This window comes from Apium graveolens, chromosome 9, assembly GCF_009905375.1.
Source record: "Apium graveolens cultivar Ventura chromosome 9, ASM990537v1, whole genome shotgun sequence".
Classification (NCBI taxonomy): Eukaryota; Viridiplantae; Streptophyta; class Magnoliopsida; order Apiales; family Apiaceae; genus Apium; species Apium graveolens.
In genome coordinates, this window is record NC_133655.1 from 288,409,516 (window position 1) to 288,434,150 (window position 24,635).

Genomic DNA, 24,635 nt, shown 5'->3' on the forward strand with positions numbered 1-24,635 from the left:
ATGTCCCATCAAATCAAAATCACCAAACAAATCCCAACCACAACAAATCACAATCAAATATCAACGGCCACAAATCTCACCCTCACCTTACTTCCCCTACACTCAACCCCACACAATCAACTCCGCTCATATGTGCACACATCAAAAACTACTACAACTAAAAAGACCGCCTCAGAAGTTAAACTTGTTTAACTAAGAAGTGACTGTCGGACTTCTTACAAAAAAATATACTTACATATACATGCGATTATACACACAAAAATGTACACTGCATCGGTGAAAGCGTGCGAGTTGATCGATATCTCGGCGAGATTACGTGATTATATGTGCAGTGTGGAGAGAAGTGATCCTTTACAGTTCTCCCGTCTTATCATTTCTTTAGCCAGGTGCCTTTTTTTTTAATTGTTGTATCATGTTAGTTATTATATCATATATACGTGTTTCTGAGCTACGTTAAGCGGAATATATTGAGTATGTTTAGTTTGATTTAGTTGCTTCGTTTGATTTAGTTTAGTGATTGTGTTTGTATTTTGAAACAGTGATATTGAAAACCTAAACTACTTTTTATAGTAATGAGGAGGAAATAGTACCAAAATTATTTGGAGTCTGCGATATTTTATACTCCTTCCGTCCAGTTTATTTATTATCAAATTAACTTAACTTTAATGGTAAATAAAAACTCATTCTTCCGTTATTTTTAAAAACTGAAAAATACATATTAAAGTAGATTAAATATACTTTCTAATAATATAATTTTTATAAATATTTTCAATAATATAAAAAATGGGTTAATTTGACTTCATAGAGTCATTACAGATTAATTGGGACGGAGGGAGTATTATTTTTTAAATTTAAGATTCAAGGTCACAGTATTAAGTTGATGTCTACAAACTAAGTAACTTATGACTTAAAATGATTAAATGCGAAATAAGTGATAAGTTGATAAATACTTATAAGTTCTATAAGTGTTTGGATAAATTTACTTATAAGTCAGAAGTTTTTTTACTTAAATAAATTAAAACAAATAATTATTAACTACAATTATCTTAGTTCATGAATCTTAAATTAGAAAATATTTAAAAATTTATATTTTAAAATCAAAACTTTAGAAAAAAGTGAAAAAATGAAAATAAGTTGGAAAAAAGTACGTCACTGCCAACTTTCAACTTATCAGCTTATAAGTTGTAAATTCAGCTTATAAGTTGGGTCGACAAACACTCGTCGATAAGTTGTTACGGGCTTATAAGCCATAAGTGGCTTATAAGTAAGTTGCCAAACAGGCCCTTACTTACACGAGTCGCTGTCCAAATTTAGAAATAGTACTAAAATTATTTGGAGTGTGTGATTTGTTTATTTGTTTTTAAATTTAAGTTTTGAACCCACAATATTATGTTTATTTCTACAAAACATCTTAGTTACTCGAATTGCTGTCGAAATTTAGTTCTTACTACAAAATTAAGCAGGGAAACGATCTGAGCTGCTTACTAAATTGCTGCATTTGGTATTGAGTTTAAAATTAAGTGGAAGCGGTGCGGAGGCTGTTGCTCTTGTGCATCAGGCATTGCCTCATGGTGGTGGTACTTTTGTCCAATAACTAGCTAGCAAACAAACATCTGTAGTCAACATTTTGCTTCCTATTTGTCCTAGAGTTGTACGCACTTGTAATATAAGTTTAAGTATGTATGTAAGTGTTTCTAGCCTAAAATTAGTGTCCAAGTCCAAGTGTTCCAAGTGTTCATCAGTGTCGAGTGTCTGACACGGGTACTCGAAGGTAAAATGAAGAGTTCGAGTAACATAACATTAATGGCTTTCCTGGTGCACGCCATTGCAGGGTTTTAATAATGAATGTGATGTTATGGCTAGAGCCATAGTTAACTGGCTGAACTCCACTTAATTGATCATAGATGAGAAAGTTGCTAATATTTTTGTAAGATAATATATTGATTAATATATCATTTCTGGACGTGCGTAGGGGATGCATGAACATATCATGACTTGTTTATAAGGTCGAGTATTTGCTTGGCATTGTGATTTGTTTTATAGTAGGATAAATAAAACCTCGGGTTACCATACAGTTGTAAGAAAATGAAACAGAATACATTTGGAAGACCACTAGTTTAATGAATCTGTTACATGGGGTACTTTACATAGATAGCTCTCTATAGGTCGAAGTAGCAGCTTTGGTGTTGAAAGCTCCAGAGTTTTATTTAATTCTACAGTTTGGTTGGCCAATCTAAGCTGTAGATTGAGTAAGTACTAAGAAATTTTAGTATCTTTAACCATATTATAGATGTGTATACCTGAATTAGGTGAACTTGAATAGAGGAAAAGAATTCATGAATAGATATGGAATATGGATAGCGATAGACAAAGTTTGACAGAGGAGAGAAGTTAGTGAACATACTAGGATTTTGGAGAATTTAAGATTCAAGCATCAGCCATCATAAACATTACAGAATTATCACCTCAAATTGCAGAATAAACAATAACTTCAATAAACAAATCAAGGAAGAGTAAATTATATTAATATTATTACCCTGTAAGGGTTCAGAGATTTGTATCCAAACAGTGCCATCTGACTAGCTGACTAAAAGTGATGATATATTTTTCTATGAGTTTGAAGCAGTGATTGTGTATTCATATATGAAAACCAGTAGCAGATAATTTGTTTTTTGATAATATAATATTTTAACTTTATATCTTGCCAAACGAAGTGATATAGTTTTGAGTATTATTTGCTTCCTAGATTCCTTACTATAAAGCATGACTGTATGTATTAATTCTGTTTACATATACTTAACGCAGTTTACTAAGCAATATCTGGTTGAATGCAGATGTATTGATTATGCCCTTGCAATTAACGAAGTTCCAAAGTTCGACTGGGAGTTTCCTAGGTTGTTGAAGCAGGTATTTTTGTAATTGGAGTTTCATATTAATAGTTTTTTAAATTTTAAATAGTATAACCAGTACTGGTATTTATGCACCTATACTGTCATATCCTAGATAATATTCTTACGTTACATCATTCTATAGTAGGCTGATATTTTAGTAAGATTTGTATATTACAATAATTGTTCTTATCCTTTTAGGTTAAAATATTGCAATCTACTGTTTATTAATTTTCACTTGAACTGAACTACCGTTTAATTTCTTTGCTGTTTTTTCCTACTAAAAACATAAGATTATCTGTTTTCTGAGTTGCATCAGTTTACATGTACAACAAAGTTATAATTAATTTTACGCGTTTTTTACGAATTACAAAAGTTTGTGTTTTCTTGCACATTAAACTAAGAGCCTGCATGAGGCGACTGTCATACTTCGCGAAACAACTTCTTCCTCTTTCGAAGATTCAACTGAGTCGAGCAAATTTTAGATTCTTCTGAGTCAAGCAAATCGAAATGAGGAAATCCTACTTTGGTTAACATTAAAAATATCAGTTCTTATGTGTATAACTTACTATATACATATTTAATTGTTTAAAGAACGCAATATATTTAAAATATTCATCAGATGAATGGAATGAGTTTGCACAAGGAAGCAAAAGAAAAGAAAAAAGAAAGTAGTGTTCTTAAACTCAGAGACTACATCTGCTGTCCCGTAATTAGCATTACAGTTTACAGTAAGGCATTTATCACAGAACGTGGACTTTTAAAAGCGGAAACAGATCAATTTATAATGAAGGGTGCATATTTAACAGGGGTATCTCTGTAATATTATCCAGCGACGTATGAATAGGTTACCTAAGTCTGTTTTGTGTAGACATGCTTAGCTTTATAAGTCTTATGATGAAAATTAGTGTTTAGATTCTAGAACAAAGAAGAGGTAAAGATAAAGTTAAATTTAGTTCTGAAGTCAAACAGAGGCTGCTGAGAGCGCGTTCCGTTTAAAAAGTTCTGATTCCTCTCTGATCTTTTTCTAATAGGTTTAACTCCAGCTATGTTTCGTAATCTAGAAAGCAGAATCCGTCTCTCTTATATCGGGTTCTAACTTTTGGCTAACCATCCATGCACGTGTAGTCTCTAGGAATATATTGGTAACTTTTGTGTTGGCATTGTTTTCTTTAATCTTTAACTGATAAAGGGCCATTTTCCCTATAGAAGTAGGCCCTTTAACTGACAAAGGGCCATTTTCCCCCATAGAAGTAGGCCGTCCTCACCATTTTAACTAGTTGGAAAATTAGAGAACTATAACTTGACAGCTTTAGTTTGTTAGCACTGTTTGACTGCCATGCTACTCGATATTAGTATTCTTATATGAAATTTTCTGCTATACGAGTAAAAATGTTTAAATAGCACTATAGCAGGAACAATTGAAGAAAATCTGTATCATAACTTTACTGTTACTTTAGCTAAATTATGAATTTCAGTCTCGTATATAATGCTACTGCATAGCATTGTATTTATTTATACTTTTACTTTGAGATTATCCGAATCTGAACTTTTTTTTTTGCTATGAACATTTAACAGCTAGCCTCTTGTTTGATCGGCAGGTATGTGAACACAGACATAATTGCCTCTTGCAAGCAGCAATTATGGTTTTGATGATCTCTGTTAAGGTATTTTTTTTATGCAATAGCTATGTTTCACTTTCTTACAGGTGCACAACTGTACTTCGATCTTTAAAGATTAAGTTGTAAATTTTTTTTATTCAGTACTCATGGTGATATGTACTGACAAGTAGCATTCATATCAATATTTTGTATTGATGTGTTCTCAGCTTCATAGTTATTGACATCGTATTTTCTTTCACAAAGTCTCTAAGTTCAAGTAGTTTGGTTAGCCTTCAATAAAAGGATTAATTCATTCCTTGTTTGTTGCAATAGACTGCCTGCAAGAATGGTTGGTTTTCGCATAATGATAGTGAGGAGCTGCAGACTCTAGCACATGAGGTCTGTAATATGTTGATATTCATCCATGCAGTGATCTGAAGTTTAAGGAATTTATAGTGTTGATTTCATACCGTCTATGGTCTTCATTTAGATTGGGAGCGTATTTTGCTTCACAAAAGATATTAACATCGAGATGAGTAATTTGGAGCCAACCATCAGAACAATAATGTCAAGGTGATACTATGCTCTTGTACATTTTTAGCTCGACAGTTTTCCGCTTTTTTTCTGCACAACTAACTGATTACGACACTGATTTCAGTCTATATAAGAAATGTATAAGTTTGTTTGCCTCTTGCACATAGGGATTGAGATGTTAGCTGTCTTGCCTGGGTTTTGTACTAGTTTTGTTATTTTCACTGCTATGTTACTCGGACTCGGGTGGAAGTGTTCATTATGGCAATGTGTGAATGTCCGCCTCAGCAATATTTTGAAAATTTTGCATGTTTTGGCCCAAAATAAAGTTTACAGTGTCCATGCCTATGCTTGAACATTGAGTTTCCAGTGCTGGTACTTGAGGTGAAATCAAGAGTCCGGGCGACATTAGTGCATTCAGTAGTGCTTCTATTCCCCTGTTTTTTACTGCTCTAGTGATTTTCATATTGCCTGTGATTTGTCTAAATATAACTGAGTAGGTAATTCCCCCCCTCCCCCATAATTATAGCAGTGGTGTTTAAGCGTGTAAATTCTACGGAATCTGTTTACTTGAATTACATGCTATGCAAAATCTTGAAAAAACTGTCACTTTTTAATTTTGAATTAAATTGAGTTATCTTTGCTTGTGCCCTCTGTGCAGATTTTATCCACAAATGCAAATAGATCAAATTCTGACATCTCTTGCTGTTAAGGTGGTCATTCTCATATCCATATAGATAATCCGCACTTTCCTGATTATACTTTCTATTAATTTTGTGCTTTGTTGTATGCCGAATGGATGAGAGAAATGCACTTTTGTTGTATGCCCAATGGATGGGAGAAATAATGGAGGCTCTTTGTCATTGTTGGCACCCTCCTTACCCGGTGTTGAAAATATGTAGTAGGTCATTTTGATATTGAAAGTGTCTAATAATAATTGTCTGTCTTGTAGTCAGGATATGAGGCATATGCGGTGGATTTCCAAATTCCGAAGAACACAAATTCTTTTTTACAAGATGTTGTAAGTTCTTTTTGGCAGGATTATTTTCTTTATAGCACTGCCAGAATTTGTTTTCAAAGATTGACTCTCTTTCTCTCTCTCTCTCTCACACACACACTCTCTCTCTCTCTCACACACACACACACAACTGAACACAATTGTAGCTGTTAATCTTGGTAAACTGACTTGTAGACTAGGTACTTGGTGCCTTCAAAATTAGATGGAAGTCCAAGAAAAAAAAATGTGTTCATTATATTAAGAAAGGTTTACGAGCGAAGTTAAAGCAAAATCCGTTCGTATTGGTGAATCATCAGGCCTTACATTTACCAAAAGTGAAGTTGGATTGAAATACAATTTTTTTAGTAGAAAACAATCTATACACAAAGCGAAGTGTTTGTGCGCACATGTATAACTAGATTCACTATTTATTTCTCAACCATAGATTTTTTATATGAATTATCTCATTATTTCTGTGCGATGACATGTCTTTATCCTTGAAATGCATAGAACGAAATAAATCTCCACTTATTAAATATGAGGAGTATATATTACCCACATTCCTTTATACTTGAAAAGTTGAAATACACATAAAGAAGTATACATCTTATGTGTGGAATATATATATATAAGAACATATAACATGTTACGCCAATATTCAGTTTTCCACCAAATTACTTTCTGGGAAATTTTATGTAACCTACCTTAAGGTTAAGTATTTTGAAGGTTAATGTGTATTTTTCCCCACCTGCAACTGATTAAGGTTATGGTTAGCTGTGAATCATTGGGGCCTAAATGATTTTTATCTTCCCGTTATTTTCTTCTCTTAAGCCCCCTTCTCCTGAATGTAATGCTGATACTTTGATTTCAATCCGGTCTGCTCACGTTTTATTCTTATGTACTCTGCAGTGTTTATTTGTTGCTGAAATAGAAAACCTGGAGACATCAGCGTGTATCATAAGTCCTCAGCAAGTGAAGTATGAACAGTGTATCTTCTTGAACTCATTTTTTAAAGAAAAAACTAAAAGATCCTTCTGACCAGTTTTCTTCATCATTGTCGACTGTGAAGCTTTCTGATGAATGGGAAGGCTGTTGAAAGTAGAAGCAACGTCTTCATGGTAGGTTTTCTTCTATTAAAATTTAAATTTTGACATACTACTATAAAATAGTAACAAAAAATTTTAATTTTCCCTGCTCAGGACAATGGACCCCAACTTCCTACCAATGTAACTAAACTGCTCAAATATGGAACAAATCTTCTTCAAGCCGTGGGGCAGTTTAACGGTTTGTAATGGTTCTACTTATATGTTTTTGCTGGTTTAAATTTTTTCCCTGAGATAACTTATACTTTTGTGAAGGAAATTATGTGATAATGGTCGCCTTTATGAGTTTGGGGGCACCTCCTGTTCATCCCTCCTTGCAAGATTATGTTCAGCCTACTCTTGCTTTACTGGATTCAGGTCCTACTTCCTGACTTCTCTTTTGTTGATATTATTTATTAATCTGAATCATGTATGTTTCTTGCATTATGTTTCTGTACTTCTGTCGTGGTAATTATAATAAAAATTATTGTTTACATAGATTCGGAGGAGTTGACTGAAGGGCCATCTCGAGTATTACTAAGTTGTCCATTAAGGTATTCCTTTTGCTTTGTTATATATAAATATGTATCTCCCACCTAAAATGTTCAGTCATTTTTAAATAATTATGGACATGGTAGAATCCTATATAGGAATATGAGTGGAACTGGTTTAGCAAGGGTAATTCCTACTTAACCATTTGCTTCAAAGTTAAATTAAATGCCAAGGACTGAGTAGAGTTTAAGCATGCATACATTCTTTTGTGCACTACATGCATGTGCTTGGCAACACAATCAACCACTTATAGATTTTATGCTCGTGCATAACTCTATCTCTGATTGTTCTATGTAGATTCCTGAACTTTTACTATTTACCTTATTAAACTTTAAATTTGAATTTGGTCCATAGCCAAATTTCTGAACTTTTTTGTTGATTCTTAATGTCAACAGCATGAAACGTATCAAAATTCCCGTCAAAGGTCACTCATGCAAGCATCATCAGGTCAGTCTCCCTGTTGTATGCAAATTAGTAGAAAAAAACTTGCTAATTCTTATCGTAAGAGGTAATTTGGTCTACCACTTGTATCATCAACATGTTTACATTGCAATTAGTTGGTTCAGCGAGGAACATCTTGCAGTCGTTATTGTTGACCAAGAATAACTATAGCAATTTATGGATTTTTGTCTTTGCAGTTATCTAGTAGCAAGCTTGCCAATACTAGAACCTCCTTTGATTGTATTTGCTGGACTATTTTGAGAGATTTTAACATTATGCTTTTGTGTTTTGATAGAAGTAATAAATTGTCATTAATAGCAGTTTTTAGATGCAACTAAGGTAGGGTCGATGTCTTTTTCAATAGTATAATACTTGCAAGAGGGAAGAATACTGTTGGGGTAGTTTACGGTAACCTAGAGGAGCAAATGTTTTTCCTGTAGCTCTAGCTGCTTCTAAAAGTTTTAATGTAAAACTTCAAAAACTGCAACGTTCTATAGAGTTTAAATTTTAATTCAAAATATACAATTTTTCTCAATCTTATTCGTATGAGTAAGATACCTTTTGGTTTAGTATGTGGTGTAAAATTGGGTAAGATACCTTTTGGTTTAGTACGTGGTGTAAAATTGGGTTGATTTTATTTTGGAAATAGTGCCACTTCATTAATTTGATATAAAAAAGTTGCGCCAACATAGTGTATTCATCAAAGATATGCTCGGAGCAGGTGATTATGCCATAGTAAGGGATGTGTTTTTTATGTAGTCAATGAACTATGCATAAATTCGTAATCTGTAACTATCTGGTGAAGAAAGTTAGTTGCTCGGTGTTTAAGCTAAGGAGATCATCGGTGTCTATAGTCATTTCTTAATACTATAGTCATTTCTTAATACGGTAATGGCACGTGTATTTCATTACTTGTAACTGAGATGTGAAAGAAGTCTAAAAGCTTAATAGACATAAATGAGAAACGAAGTGTTTAAACAATAAAAATTACCGAAGCGAGATGGTAGTTGTAGCAAGTATCCTTGAATTTGTTGCTTAAAATGTCATGTAATTACTTGTTGATATCTCATATGGTTAAGGATGCTGATTTATGCACACCCTAAATGTTTTTATGCACACCCTATGAAGTAGATTTGACCAAAATATCCTCATCAAACTCTATAATAACTATTTCCCCCTGAAGTCTCTCTAGAGTCTAGAGGATTCGTTAATTATTTTGAAACTATTTCAAAATTTTCTTTAATATAATTTGGTTATTCACTGTTATTAGTTTTAAAATAAATAATCTCATTTCAATTGATATTAGATAATAATATTAGTTTAATATTAAATTTATATATTAGTTAATAAATAACAAACATGAAAAAATATGAACTCAAAATTTAAAAAATTACAATTATTAAGATTTGATGAAAATATATAACTTCTCATTACAAAAATCAAATAATTATTATTTTACTTGATTTTGTTTTTTGATATACAATTTATTATTTCAAACTTTGTTAATAATAAACTTATTTAAAGTAGAACATAAAATTTATTCTTATCTTTTGATAAATAAATTATACAGTCCTAATTGGGATAAAACTAGTACATTTTCATGTGCAGAGAGAATCTAACATGTAAAGTTAAGGGTATGTTGGTCCACTATTTAAGAAGGGTGTGCATAAATCACCACCTGTAGTTAAATGTTGAGGGTCACTTAATAGTTTCCAGTTTCCACCTTCTCACTTGTCTTTTCTTGGTTTGGAATGATGGGAATCAATTTTTGAAAAGATTTCTACAAATGCTTTGAAGTTTACAACATACCTACCTCATTCTCTTCCGATTCTGGTTAATGGACCGTCATACTAAATGTATGCTATGGCTTGCCCCTCTCGGACAGTGTTTTGATCTAGACAATTATGTGGAGATGAATTTAAGAAGGCCATCCTGGCGCTGCCCACATTGTAACCAGTCTGTCTGCTTTAATGACATTCGTAAAGATCAAACGATGGTCAAGGCAAGTACTTGTTGCTATTTATTTTCTGTAAACAAATTCTTATATGCTTTTCAGTAAATACATTGATTATTTTATCAGATTTTGGAGGAAGTTGGAGTTAATGTTGCTGGTGTGATGATTTCTGCTGACGGATCATGGAAAGCTGCAACTGAAAGCAATGATCCAAGTGACAAGCAACATGATAAATCCTCAAATTGTATTCAAGTTGTCCATGTCCTTCCACAAGAAGAACCTAAATGTACAGCAGCGAACGACCTCCCTGATATAATGGATCTAACTGAAGAAGATAATGAGATAAACATAGTGAGTGATGGTGAAAATGAATGTGTAAATCCCCTTTTAGCGCATAATCAGGACCAGTTGAGCAACCCTTGTACTACGAGTTGGAATGCAAGTCATTTGCCCATGAATGGATCTGAAACATCAGGTGGAAGGATAGATGCCCAAGTTAATGGTGTTTCTGTTTCTGCTCCTACAAGTTATACATCTCCTGTGTTAACTGATGCTATATCTCCTGCTCTCAATCGGGAACCTGAGGGTTTTGATGCACTTTCCGTTACAGCACCTGCTGCGCCGAGCCAGATTGCTGTTCCTGTTAAAACCCCATTGCAACAGGTTAGTAATTTTGATGTGGCCAATGAATATGGGAGGTTACCTCCAACATCCATAAATGCAAGCAGCGTACCTTTTATGCTTCAGGGCCTTCCTGTCCAAGCTTCAACATCTATTTCGCAACAAAGGCCAATAAATACGTCTCAGATGTCTCCTAACCCATTGATGGTAAATGGATCTGACCCATATTTTAGTAATGTTGAAAGGCATCAGCAGCCTGGGTCTCATCTCAGTTCGTACCAGGGGTCATACATGTCCTTGTCTTCGTTGCAGCAGCACATAGGGGTATGAAAAACTATTTCCTTTGGATCTGTATTATCTCATTATTTTGTTCTCATCATGCATACAGACATTTTTATGCTTGACTGGCGAATTGTTTCCTCTCCATGTAGAGTTGGGCTCCACGGGGTCCAGTCGATCCAAGTCAATTATCTCAACCAATTACTACACCACCAGCTTCCGGTCAATATCCTGGTGGTTATGGAGTCCCCACAGTACCTTCTACCGATGGTCGAAACTTGCATCAACAACAATCTTTTGGGCAAAGAATGTCAAACATACAGAGTCAGTTCCCTAGCCTAGCCAGATCATCAGCTCATTTACCACCGAATCAAAATCATCAAGGAGGTCCGCTGAATAGGGCCGCTTTCACACCACCTGTTGGTCAGCAGCAGGGACAGTTCCGTAGTGCTGCTGAACAAGCATCCTATGTAGCAAGAATGCAATCACAATTGCATTCGATGCAAGTACAAGCACAAGCACCTCCTATTATAAGGAATGTTTCTGCACAGAACAGGCCTTCGATGGGCAACACAGGAGGAACAGTCCAACCTGCAACAAGGCCTGAAGATGATTTAACGGAATCATCAGCACAGCAGGAATGGCGACCTACAGGCCGCATGCGTGGAAGTTTAACAGGGCAAGCTTATTCTGCAGCGCATAACCACTATATCAATCAACCAACACAGCCGGTTCAACCTACTAGGCCATTAACCAATGTGGCCACATTTCCTTCTGGTATCCCGTACCCGCTTCATGTCCTGAGGACGATGAATACAAATGCTACTAATGAATCAACGCAAAATGCCAGTACTGCTGGTTAGGCAAGAATCGCGGAATCCTGTAAAGGCTTATAACTAGCCAGGTATTGTTTGCTCCCTGCTAGTAGGCAGTTTTGCATTAGTACGCGCGTACTTAGTTAATTAACCATATTTATCTGACGTAGAAACATGTAGCTAGAAGGACACGCTTCTCCGACTCTGTGTACGAAATTATGACTATATAACAAATTTTACCTCGTACATCTTTTGAAACCGTTTGCTTGATTTAAACTCATCGCGGTGCGGGGCGTAAGTGAAGTATGGATTAGGCATATAATTTGGATGCATAACATTGATGAAATGACTCGTTGCTAAGTGAAGAAATGGATTAGGCATATAAATTTGGAATTGTATGTAGAATATTGATGAAATTAAAGGCGGGTAATTGAGAAAGCGTTGGGGAAATCTTTAAGTAATTTATGACTTCTTTTTGACAAATTTAAACAGATTTCATTAATGACTTGAAAGAGATTCAATCGAGACAAACTCCCAACTGATCATGCAACCATGTTGAAAAACAAATAGAACTAAATAATTAGTCGTTTTGTTTCCGGATTGCATAACAAAGTGAATATAAATATTCGGAAAATTAAAAATGGAGGTAATGGTTTCCTGGACAATTCAGCACGCATCTCCTCCGAAAACAATAGTTTCATAATTGACTCTCACATTAATTCGATTGATATTGCAATGTTCAGAGGACTCAGTTGCAACAACTGAGTTTAGAGGCTTTATGTTATGTACAAATATTTTTTGTGAGAGATGAGTACATGTGATTTTCACCACCGTTCTAAACGCACCCCAACTATGTGTTGGAAAATATGGGTATAAGTCCCATATTGGTAAGTCATATTTTTGAGCATTATGACTAAAAGATGTGTGAAATTGATGATATTCTCTTAATAATGGAAATTATTATTTTCCATTAGAATTTGGCTCAAATATTATGACATAAATTAATTTGATTTTGTTTCAGATTAATTGATATGGTGTATGTCTTGATATATTTAATCTGATTATGTATCAGATTATTTATGGAATAGAGTAGCTTGCAAGTATTATACCGATTCCATAATTAATGATATTTAATTATGAAAAAGAGTAGCGCACAAGTCTATCTACACCTATATAAACACCTCTAAGGCGTTATGGTTAGACATACGAAAAACATATTCGCCTTTAAACACAATACCCTACCTCTCTCTCTGTTGGTGATAGTTTCGTGCCCGTTCAAACTCGCTGAAGGTGCTCGTTATCCGTAACGCCGCCGCTACCTCGTTTTATCCTGGGAGGCTATCGACTCACACATACGGTAAGAGGCGAAATATCTTTAAGGAGACAGTTTCAATTGGACTCGAGGATCTCTCTTATGTTTATATCCTTTCTTTTTCTTTTTGATTTCGTTTACTCACGCACACACTCGTTTGATTTATATGTATTAATCACAGATTGCTTTCACAATCTTAAAGCTATTTATTTTATACATATGTGACTGATACATCTGTATCTGCTTGTTTTGTTGAGTAAAAGATCGACGGAGAACCAAACTGTGGTTAAAGCTTGAAACGTGACGGCTGATCCCAACGCACAGATCGCTGGATCTGATGGGGTTCACCAGCAGGCGATTAACCCTAACGCACAGATCGTATGATCTGATGGGGATCAAACACCTGTTGGACATGTGTCTTCGGGACATGTGCCTGTGGGACACACTGTCATTGGACAGTTTAGTGTTCCTCTTGGACAGATATCGGGAGGATTCACTCCTCCGATTATACCTGCGGTGCCTACTGGTGTGCATACACCTGTAGTACAGACACACATACCATCTGTTCCACCTGTGGTGCCTACTACACCTGTAATGCCAACTATGCCTGCTGCACATGCTGAAAAACCTGAGAAATTCAACGGAACGAACTTCAAACGTTGGCAACAAAAGATGCGCTTTTATCTGACCACGTTGCATATGGATCGCTTCCTTAAGGAAGAACCGCCGTTGCTCACTGCTGAGAGTAACGTGTAGACTGCGTATGCTGTTGATGCTTGGAAGCACTCCGACTACATATGTCGGAACTATGTGCTAAATTGTTTGTCTGACTCGTTGTATAACATGTACAACACGAAGCCAACAACTAAGGCCTTATGGGAGTCACTTGACCATAAGTATAAAACCCAGGACGCTGGGGCAAAGAAGTGGATTGTTGGCCGCTTTCTTGATTATAAGATGACAGACTCTAAGACTGTGGTCAGTCAGGTGTGGGAACTGCAGGTGATCATTCATGACATTCATGCTGAGGGAATGGTCATAAGTGAGTCTTTCCAAGTCGCTGCTGTTATTGAAAAGCTTCCACCTTGATGGAAAGATTTCAAGAACTACCTTAAGCACATGCGAAAGGAGATGTCTATGGAGGATCTTATTGTTAGACTTCGTATTGAAGAAGACAACAGAGGGTCCGAGAAGAAAGTTAATGTTGCCACTGAGAAGGCAAACATGGTGGAGCATGCTCAAAGCTCCATGCCCAAGAAGACTAGTTCTGGTAAAGGAGCAAAGCTGGCACTCAAAGAAGGGATTTCGAAGTCGAAATTTCAAGGGAAGTGCTACAACTGTGATAAGGTTGGTCATAGGTCTTCTGACTGCAAGAAGCCCAACAAGAAGAAAGAAGCAAACATGGTTGATAATATCTCCAAGGAGATGGGTGATATAGACCTCTGTGCTACGGTCTCTGAAGTGAACCTGGTCGGTTCTAATCCGCGTGAATGGTGGATTGATACTGGTGCTACTAGGCATGTTTGCTCAGACAAGGCGATTTTCTCTAGCCTCAAAGCTTCCAATGCTGGTGAGAAGCTCTATATAGGGAATTCAACAACTTCTACCATTGAGGGTGAAGGCACGGTGATCCTGAAGATGACCTCTGGGAAGAATCTGACTTTGAAGAATATACTTTATGTGCCTGATATTCGCAAGAACCTTGTGTCTGGTTCTCTGTTGAATAAGCATGGCTTTCGCATTGTAATAGAGTCAGATAAAGTTATTTTGTCTAAGAGTGGTATGTTTGTAGGCAAGGGTTATTTAACTGATGGGTTTTTAAGCTCAATGTGATGTCCGTTAAGGACGATAATGAAATGAAGAATTATTCTGCTTACTTGCTTGAGTCTCCTAATTTATGGCATGCTAGATTAAGACATGTAAATTATGACACTTTACGACGTTTAAGTGCAAAAGAATACATACCAAAACTCACTATTGATTCAAAACATAAGTGTGAGACTTGTGTTGAGGCAAAATTAACGAGATCATCATTTAAACGTGTGGAAAGGAACACCAAAGTGCTAGACCTAATACATAGCGACATATGTGATTTAAAATTCGCTCCAACAAGAGGAGGAAACAAGTATTTTATTACATTCATTGATGATTGTACAAAATACTACTATGTATATTTGTTGAAAAGCAAAGACGAAGCTATAGATAAATTTAAAATCTATAAAGAAGAAGTTGAGACACAACAAATTGAGAAAATCAAAACGATACAAAGTGATCGTGGAGGTGAATATGTTGAACCCTTTGGGGAATTCTGTTCACAACATGGTATAATCCATGAGGTCACTGCACCATACTCTCCTCAGTCAAATGGTGTGGCTGAGAGGAAGAATCGCACTCTGAAAGAGATGATGAATGCGATGTTGTTAAGCTCTGGGCTTCCACAATCGATGTGGGGAGAAGCCATCTTAAGCGCAAATAATATTTTAAATATTATGATGCGCAAGAATAAGGATGTAAGTCCTTATAAAATGTGGAAGAAAAAGAAACCAAGTTTCCAACACCTAAAAGTGTGGGGGTGCCTTGCAAAGGTACTGATCCCTACACCGAAGAAGGTGAAGATAGGTCCTAAGATTGTGGATTGTATCTTCATCGGATATCCTCCACACAGTACTGCATATCGGTTTCTTGTTCATGAATCCAAGTTTCCTGATATTCAAAAGAATACTATTATGGAATCAAGGAATGCCTCATTCTTTGAGACGATGTTTACCTGTAATCCAGGAAACCAACAACCTACGACGTCTAAACGATCTCATGAGTCTGTAGATGACAATAATGAGAGTGACGAAAGTGAAGACGAAAATGTGGGGGTAGTGAGAAGGAGCAAAAGACAACGAACGGAGAAATCCTATGGGTCTGATTTTATGACCTATTTGCTCGAAGAAGGTGACCCGAAAACCTATAAGGAGGCGGTTACCCCACCTGATGGGCCTATGTGGAAAGAGGCCATCAAGAATGAAGTTGATTCAATTATGCAGAATCATACTTGGGAATTAGTGGACTTGTCAACTGGTTGCAAACCATTAGGTAGCAAGTGGGTTTTCAAGAAGAAGTTGAAAACGGATGGCACTATCGATAAGTATAAGGCTAGACTTGTAATTAAAGGATACAAGCAACAAAAAGGCCTTGATTACTTTGATACATATTCTCCTGTAACGAGAATAACATCCATAAGGATGATGTTTGTTATCGCTGCAATGCGTAATCTAACTGTACATCAAATGGATGTGAAAACAGCTTTCCTAAATGGAGACATAGATGAGGAAATCTATATGGAACAACCTGAAGGGTTTGTCATCCCTGGACAAGAAAGGAAAGTCTGTAGATTGGTGAAATCATTGTATGGTTTGAAGCAAGCGCCTATGAAATGGCATGAAAAATTTGATAAGGTCGTGCTGACCAATAGCTTCAAAATCAATGAATGTGATAGTTGTGTCTATTACAAGGATAACGAGAGTGGCTATGTCTTGATGACACTATATGTAGATGATCTACTTATTGCCGGAAGCAATGATAAAGTGGTCAAATCTACAAAGGACATGTTGAAATCAAGATTCAACATGAAAGACATGGGACTAACAAATGTAATTCTGGAAATTCAAATTTCTAGAACATCAGAGGGTCTCGCATTAAGTCAACCACATTATGTTGACAAGATCCTTGAGAAGTTTCTTAAGGATGACTTTGAGAAAGTTAGGACACTTGTGGATATGACTTTGCACCTATCCAAGAACAAAGGTGTAGCTGTTTCCCAATTGGAATACTCGAGGATAATTGGTAGTCTGATGTACCTCATGAGCTGTACAAGACCATACATTGCATACTCAATTAGCAAGTTGAGTAGGTTTACGAGTAATCCGGGAGCTGATCACTGGAAAGCGATCATAAGGGTACTAAGGTACTTGAGGGGAACTCGAGACTATGGACTGCACTATGGCAGATACCCAGCAGTATTAGAAGGATATACTGACGCAAATTGGATATCTAGCAAGAAAGCACTTAAGTCTACGAGTGGCTATGTGTTTACATTAGTTGGAGCAGCAATATCATGAAAATCCTCAAAACAAACGGTGATAACTCATTCCACGATGGAAGCTGAGTTTGTGGTACTAGATAAATACGCCGAAGAGGCTGAATATCTACGTCAGTTTCTGGAGGATATTCCAAGATGGCCAAAGCCTGTAACTGCAATAGGGATTCACTGTGATAGTCAATCCGCTATTGGCAGAGCACAGAGCACGATATATAATGGAAAGTCTCGTCAAATACGACGACGACGCAGTTTCATTAGACAATTGATCTCAACAGGAATTATCACTATTGACTATATACCGTCAAAAGATAATATCGCGGATCCACTAATCAAAGGGTTATCAAGAGAAGTGGTTGAGAAATCATCGAGAGGGATGGGCCTTAAGCCTATTGCTTAACGACATTATGGTGGACACCCAACCATTGCTGACTGGAGATCCCAAGAACTTGGTTCAATGGGACAACTAAATCATGATGACCAAATCACTGTGGGGGTAACCCCTGGCCTGTTCCTATGATGAGGAAACAGTGAGACCCGTAAGGTACGAGGTTAAGCTTTAAGCTTTTAATGATCTTTGATGAATACATGGAGTTCAGGAGTGAACGCATGGAATTCAGTTGAGTAAACGCGGGTTACTCTATAAGATAAAGATCACCTATGTGGGAGAGAAGTGGGACCGCTTCAAAGGAGAATTGCGAGACACAATTCTTTAGAAACTCCTGCAGAACCAGGACGATGTTCCATGACCAAAATGGACATACTCATGAGAGCTGAACGAGTCAGAAACGATATTGTGATAAGTATATCATCGTTTACACAAACGGTCGAACAGTTCAAGGACAAGCACGTCTACTGTCTACCAGTAAAGTCGGTATGCTTACTTGAGCGAAGGTTCAAGGAGCATTCTATACCTATCGTATGCTATATCTGATCGAAAAAACTATCACCAAGTCAAGCCTTGTGTCTGTCTGTCTGTCTGGTGTGTGCTACTAAGATCACCAATCTCACCCATGTGGGGGATTGATGGAAAATATGGGTATAAGTCCCATATTGGTAAGTCATATTTTTGAGCATTATGACTAAAAAATGTGTGAGATCATTATGACTAAAAGATGTGTGAGATATGATGATATTCTCTTAATAATGGAAATTATTATTTTCCATTAGATTTTGGCTCAAATATTATGGCATAAATTAATTTGATTTTGTTTCAGATTAATTCATATGGTGTATGTCTTGATATATTTAATCTGATTCTGTTTCAGATTATTTATGGAATAGAGTAGTTTGCAAGTATTACACCGATTCCATAATTAATGATATTTAATTATGGAAAAGAGTAGCGGACAAGTCTATCTACACCTATATAAACACCTCTAAGGTGTTAGGGTTAGAAACACCAAAAACATATTCGTCTCTAAACACAATACCATACCTCTCTCTCTCTGTTGGTGATAGTTTCGTGCCCGTTCAAGCTCGCTGAAGGTGCTCGTTATCCGTAATGCCGCCGCTACCTCATTTTATCCTGGGAGGCTATCGACTAACACATACGGTGAGAGGCGAAATAGCTTTAAGGAGTCAGTTTCAACTGGACTCGAAGATCTCTCTTCTGTTTATATCCTTTCTTTCTCTGTTTGATTTCGTTTACTCACGCACACACTCGTTTGATTTACATGTATTAATCACATATTGCTTTCACACTATGTACCTGCCGGACACCAGCTATAAACCTGCCGAAAGTGTTGTTGATGTGAGATATCCAGATCTCCCAATACACCATCCAATTTATTTTCAACACAACCACCACATCGCACAAAGCGAGACACATCACATAAAGTGAGACAATCAAACACACAAATAATAACTTGAACAGAACAATACGGAAAAAACCCAAAATTCAAAAATCTCGAAATAACACCAAATTGTAATATGTTGTTAGACCAGAGATTTTGAATCCAAAAACTGAATTTTATTATAAAATTCAAGCTCTTACCTTAGTAGATCTGAAAACTAAAGTGAATAACTGTAATGGATTTTTCGAGTTTTGTAAAACAAATCTCGATTTTATTAAAGAAAAAGTAATTTATGACTTTAATTTAATACTAGCCTAAAACCCGTGCGATGCACAGTTGTTTTAAATAATTATTATTTTATTATTTTAATTTTAATATTATATTAATTATAGTTGTTAAAAGAGTGAGTGATATATTATAGTTTTAGCCTGATGTCATTTTATCGATAAACGATTTATCTTTTAGTTTAAATTGTTTTTAGCCCAGTTCAATAGTATAATTATTTTGACAGCGTCAGTAGTATTTATTTTTCTGTGTCAGTAGTATTTATTTTTCTGTTTTAGCCCCAACGTCGTTTATATCTACCCAAACAGCGTATCCTACTCGCCTACTGAGTACAATTATATACAACTTTCTTTAACTCAGAGTTCTAACTCTTGATTCTATCATTCTCTAAGATTTGATCCCTATAACTAACATGCAGAGACTTAAGAAACAATCTTAATTCATGGATATCATCAGTATCAAAAGTAAGGGTGGTCTGAGGTACCTTTATATAATATATTTTATTAAACAAAATTGTCCATAATATTTTTGGAGGAAGATGTGTTATAGTTGAAAAGAAGTCTGTTGTTGATAACATACAACGTATCAGCTTATAAGTTATAAATTCGACTTATTAATTGGATGGACAAATACTCGTCAATAAGTACTTACGAGCTTATAAGTGCTCGTTTGACAAAATCTTAAAATAAGCAATTTATGACTTAAATTGAATAATTGACTTATATAAGTGATAAGTTGATTAATTTTTATAAGTTATATAAGTGTATGGATAAATATTTTACTTATAATTCATTATTCTTTTTACTTAAATGGACTAAAATATCCTTTTTAAAAAATATTTTTTAAAACTAGAATTCATAAAAGATGAAAAATCAAAAATAAGTTAAAAAAAGTATATAATTACTAACATTCAGCTTATCAGCTTATAAGTTGTAAATTTAACTTATAAGTTAGGTCGACAAACACTCATAAATAAACTGTTACGGCTTATAAGCTATTAAACCAACTCATCAGAATTGACGAACAGACATCTAAGTGAATAGGTCACTTAAATAGGAGCAGCCAAACATGCCCATCATTTAAGATGTATAGTTTTGACCATCGCTTTCGATGATGGTGAAATACACATGCAATATCAATCTTTCGCATTATAAAATCATTCCCAAGTTCAAGTTGATCGCACCGAGTCTACCAATATTTATAAATGCTTACAGTATAATAAATTTGGATATTATTTGCAATAGATGTATCGCGGGAATAATATTATCTCCTTCTTAAGTATGACGTCTTATTATTTTGTAAGATTATTAGTCATATTTTGTTTTTAAAAATAATCGTCACCGAGTCGGCAACTATCTAACATGTTGTATTATTGTATAAAAAAATTTGAATAATTTTAAATTTCTAAATTTACTCGAGAAACAATCAAAGTGTTAACGACTCAAATTTCTAGATATGAAAATGAGAGTTTTAATATAGCTATCTAATTCATACACATTTTTTAATTATTGTGAAGAACAACCATAGAATGATGAACTTGAAATTAGTCCATCCAAATAAACTAAATCTTGTGGATTCAAGAAACCCTTGTGGATCGAATCCGGAATGACGAACTCATGATCATCACTGCAGATACCTTGACCCCTTAATTCTTCATCGATATCGTCTAAAGTCCTATCTTTTTTCTCTTCTTTGATCTTCTTGACAGCTGGTTCTTCACCTGCAACTTTTACTAATTTTGTTGTTGATGATAACACACGGCTTTCACCGGAACAAGTTCTTTTCGAGGTCGAGAATTTTAGGCGATTAGTTCCTGCAAGAGAGCTTCGACGAGTTGGTTGTGTGTGGTTGTGCTCTGCTGAGTAGGTTATGATGAACATTCCGGGATCAGTACAGCTTTGTTCAACTTGTCTCCTTGCTAAACATCCCTTTGAGCTACTGCACCTGTAATAGCTTCTGTTCCAGTTCAAAAAAACAACAAAGCCATTAGTACATTGTCAAGTTTGTGAAAATGTAGATTCAGGACGGATCCAGAAAATTTTCTTTCGGGGACATCGAGTATATTTTGGAAGGACAGTATGATATTTTTAAATTTTTGTGGGGCGGGACGTTAGGAGTTCGATTCGTGGTGTAATTAATTAGCTAAAAAAAAGTCAAAGTGGGGGTATGCATCTGTCCCGTGTTAGAGCATCCCTAATGGTATTAGCTAAATGGTTGGCTAAAATAATATAAAAATAATGATTAGTTAAAATTTGCTTAAGCCGTAAGTTAATTCAATGGAACTGACTATAATGTTAAATTTATATTTAGAGATTTGTTACGACTCTAGAGACATTCGACAAATTTCGCTAATATGAGAATGTTGGCTATAATTTTAGCCACGGGTTTTAGATGATTGGAGTGTTCAAATTTATATATATTATGTATAATAGTTTCGATGCAGGATTTTTTTGCTAAGGGTTTCTAGCACCGAAGATGTTATTAGAGAATATATACCTGGGATGAGGTGATCCTTTGATGGGTTTTTGACCATATTTACGCCAAGCCCATAAATCAGAAGAAAGACCTTCAGCTGTTACTTGAACCACCACTCTTTTCTGCTGGTTTTTCCTGAATAAATTAACCAAAAAAGATTCAATACATTTGCTAATCTAAAGGTTACTTCAACTTTCAAGAAACACACACACAGCTCTAAGAAGCTGAACTTGTGACCATATTTTCCAACTTTCAACTAGACTACACTTGAACCTCAATTAACTAATAATCGTTAAAATAATAACCCCGTTAAAATAATACTTTTTTCCGGTCCCAACATAATGGAAACAGTATATTTTTACTCCCGATAAATTAATAATTAAACTCGCTAAAGTAAAATTTTTTCTCGATCCCATTCCTATTACTTTAAAGAGGTTTAACTATATAAACGACATAAATTATTTGTCATAAATGGAGCAATTACCACGGAACTAGTGTAAAATTTCTGTCATGAAAATCCTTATGTGTGTTGTAGTGAAGAAAGCTGATTACCTTTTGTATTTAGCTGCAGGGGTGATGGCTGCAGGTTTAGTAACTGCAACACTTTCATTAAGTTCAAGAACCTTCATACATTCTTGCTCAGATTTAACTTCATGCCCTAAAGAATCTAAATGCTCCAACTGTGGCAACAAAGAGCAAATAGCAGTCGGATCACAAAAGGGTTTGTAAAGATCATCTAGTTCATCCACAGTGAGTGAACCATCATTGTTCTTCAACTCTTCAAAATCAGGAAAATCGTAAAAAAGATCGTCGCGATAATTACAGTCAAGTACACTATTAGCTGTGTACTGATCATGACTGCATGCTCTAACAATGGCTTGCAAACCCCAGTCTTCCTCCATGCTACAATATTCTGCCATCAAGATTCGAAAAACGAAAAATAAGCGTCTGTATGGATAGGTGTGCAAGTATCGGATACGAGAATATATTAAAGCGGATTGCAGTTCATATATAGTGAGAAGTGGGAGAGAATGAAGCCAGATGAGGAAGATTACAGGGAAACTGGAGTTGAAATTATGGATCCCATTATAATAATAGATTGACTTTGATTTTTTGTCATCGAATGCTAAAAACGCGTTTATTTTTCTCAAATAGCTGCTGCTTGTAATGCTTAAGGGTTTTTTTAGGGTAAAACCTAAAAAGGACGAAGAAAAACAATTTGCGGCCTTTGACCAGGAAATGGATATTTAGAACAATATAGCAAAACATATACTCTCTGCGTCCCTCTTAATTATTATTTTCAATAAAATTTTCGAATGTATACTTCTATAACTTTTTTTTATTTTTTTTAAATAAAAGATTAAACATTCTATTTTTATTCAGATTAATTTTTTTTTAAAAAGTTAATATAAATATATTTTATATTCATCTTAAAATACGTGTCAGACAGAATGTCAGAAACGATAACAATTGACCGGAATTTTTTAGAAAGACTGACCGAGTCGTGAATGACATGTAATGGAAGCAAGTATGTGTGGATCTTAATTATGTAGTAAGTGACGAAGTCTTCCCCAGTGTTGAAATAACTGATTTATTGGATTTAAAATTTTTCGATTTTCCTTTTTTATAGTGCAATATATAAGGCTTTTATCGATAATACGTCGAATCGATGACTTTTCGGTGTCAAAATAATTTGGATTGTTATTAACTAATTTTGTCAAATTTTCCGATTCCTAACCGAAAACATGTAAATAACGGGCGACTGATTTTTTGATAAAATATTTTGAACTAAATTGGACCGCGGATAAATACAACCAAATTAGTTAATTTTAGGATCCATGGTAAAATTAACCATATTTGATCGAATTTAGTACCCGTCAAAATTAGGAGTATTTTATTAAAAAAACGGGTATTGAAAATTCGAAAGAGAAGGTGAAATAATTAATGTTATTACCCGTATTATTGAGGATTATATAGAACAAATATGGGTATCATAAATTAATCAATAAAACGTATCCAATAATATCACATAAAGCAAGCATTGTCTCCTGATGATATAATGTACTTAACCTCACCCTCGTTCAAAAAAATGAGAAGGTTATTTTCGCAAAAGATCCCCGACTTGTGTGTACACATAGATGTGTGTTATACATATAAAGTGATATATAATGCTACAAAAAATTATGTAAAAACTCAATATAAAAAATTTGGTCATTTTTCAGTGAAACCGGTGAACCGCGCGAACGTATAATCTGTAAAGTGAGACAATATGGATATCATACTATCATGTAAATACATTTTCTTAAAAGAAAATCCTTAATTTTTTTATTATTAATAATTTGTTTGATTTTTTTTAAATTTTATTCCTAGACAGCTCACAGCCATAGAGCAACCCTAATCTCCACTGAAAAGTATAAATAAGAATTTACAACCATACAAATATTTCACGCTCGCAAGTTGTAAGGACAAAGGACTAAGGAGATACCATACATACTTAGAGGGGCTCATTTCTAGAGAGTGTGGAAACCTAGCTCTAGGTTAGGGTTTCCTCATTTAACAACGTGTGTGTTTGGTACTCATGAAAACTACTATTGAATCTTGATTTATGAAACTTATTACGGTCTTTCTAATATGTGTCCAAGAGCACACAATAAGTACTAAATTTTATAAGTTTGGTGCATTTTTATTGATGGAGTTGTTGTAAATACATGGGGTCCATCAATATTTATGATTAGAGGACCAATCAAAATGCACCAAACTCATGGGAGTTAGTGGGTATTGTGCCCCGAACTTATTATTATAGTCAAGTCATAAATACTAAGATTGTTCAAATAAAATGATATGATAGCCCATAAATAAGTGACCATATCTTTTATGAGCCCATCTCTGGTAAAGGTGAAAGCCCAATTTTATTCTATA

The 24,635-nt window shown here is 35.1% G+C and overlaps 2 protein-coding genes across 3 annotated transcripts; one reads left to right on the forward strand and one right to left on the reverse strand.

Annotated features, from left to right (window-relative positions):
- The first annotated feature begins 178 nt into the window (after positions 1-178).
- LOC141686713 (E4 SUMO-protein ligase PIAL2-like) lies at positions 179-12,007 on the forward strand. 2 transcript variants are annotated; one of them, XM_074491764.1, is made up of 17 exons: positions 179-386; positions 2,835-2,907; positions 4,490-4,555; positions 4,823-4,888; positions 4,980-5,062; positions 5,682-5,733; positions 5,973-6,041; positions 6,927-6,994; positions 7,087-7,135; positions 7,217-7,301; positions 7,376-7,477; positions 7,599-7,653; positions 8,047-8,098; positions 9,978-10,094; positions 10,173-10,709; positions 10,794-10,991; positions 11,099-12,007. In XM_074491764.1, the coding sequence occupies exons 1-17, from the start codon at positions 262-264 to the stop codon at positions 11,807-11,809; spliced, it is 2,508 nt and encodes an 835-aa protein (XP_074347865.1). In that variant the 5' UTR covers positions 179-261; the 3' UTR covers positions 11,810-12,007. The 2 variants fall into 2 exon arrangements, with proteins under 2 accessions (XP_074347865.1, XP_074347864.1); XM_074491763.1 differs by having other exon boundaries at positions 10,173-10,991.
- An 8,645-nt stretch (positions 12,008-20,652) lies between these two features.
- LOC141686685 (WRKY transcription factor 22-like) lies at positions 20,653-22,767 on the reverse strand. Its single transcript, XM_074491737.1, has 3 exons — positions 22,269-22,767; positions 21,738-21,851; positions 20,653-21,197 (listed from the first exon to the last, which is right to left on the reverse strand). The coding sequence occupies exons 1-3, from the start codon at positions 22,634-22,636 to the stop codon at positions 20,747-20,749; spliced, it is 933 nt and encodes a 310-aa protein (XP_074347838.1). The 5' UTR covers positions 22,637-22,767; the 3' UTR covers positions 20,653-20,746.
- Positions 22,768-24,635: the final 1,868 nt, after the last annotated feature.

Coding starts and splice junctions, on each gene's coding strand:
- LOC141686713 (XM_074491763.1), top strand. CDS start 262: ATGTACACTGCATCGGTGAAAGCGTGCGAGTTGATCGATATCTCGGCG. Junction 4,556..4,822: donor TTTTGATGATCTCTGTTAAG/GTATTTTTTTTA, acceptor TTGTTGCAATAG/ACTGCCTGCAAGAATGGTTG. Junction 5,063..5,681: donor ATCAGAACAATAATGTCAAG/GTGATACTATGC, acceptor CCCTCTGTGCAG/ATTTTATCCACAAATGCAAA.
- LOC141686685 (XM_074491737.1), bottom strand. CDS start 22,636: ATGGCAGAATATTGTAGCATGGAGGAAGACTGGGGTTTGCAAGCCATT. Junction 21,852..22,268: donor CCTGCAGCTAAATACAAAAG/GTAATCAGCTTT, acceptor TAATTTATTCAG/GAAAAACCAGCAGAAAAGAG. Junction 21,198..21,737: donor AAAGGATCACCTCATCCCAG/GTATATATTCTC, acceptor GAACTGGAACAG/AAGCTATTACAGGTGCAGTA.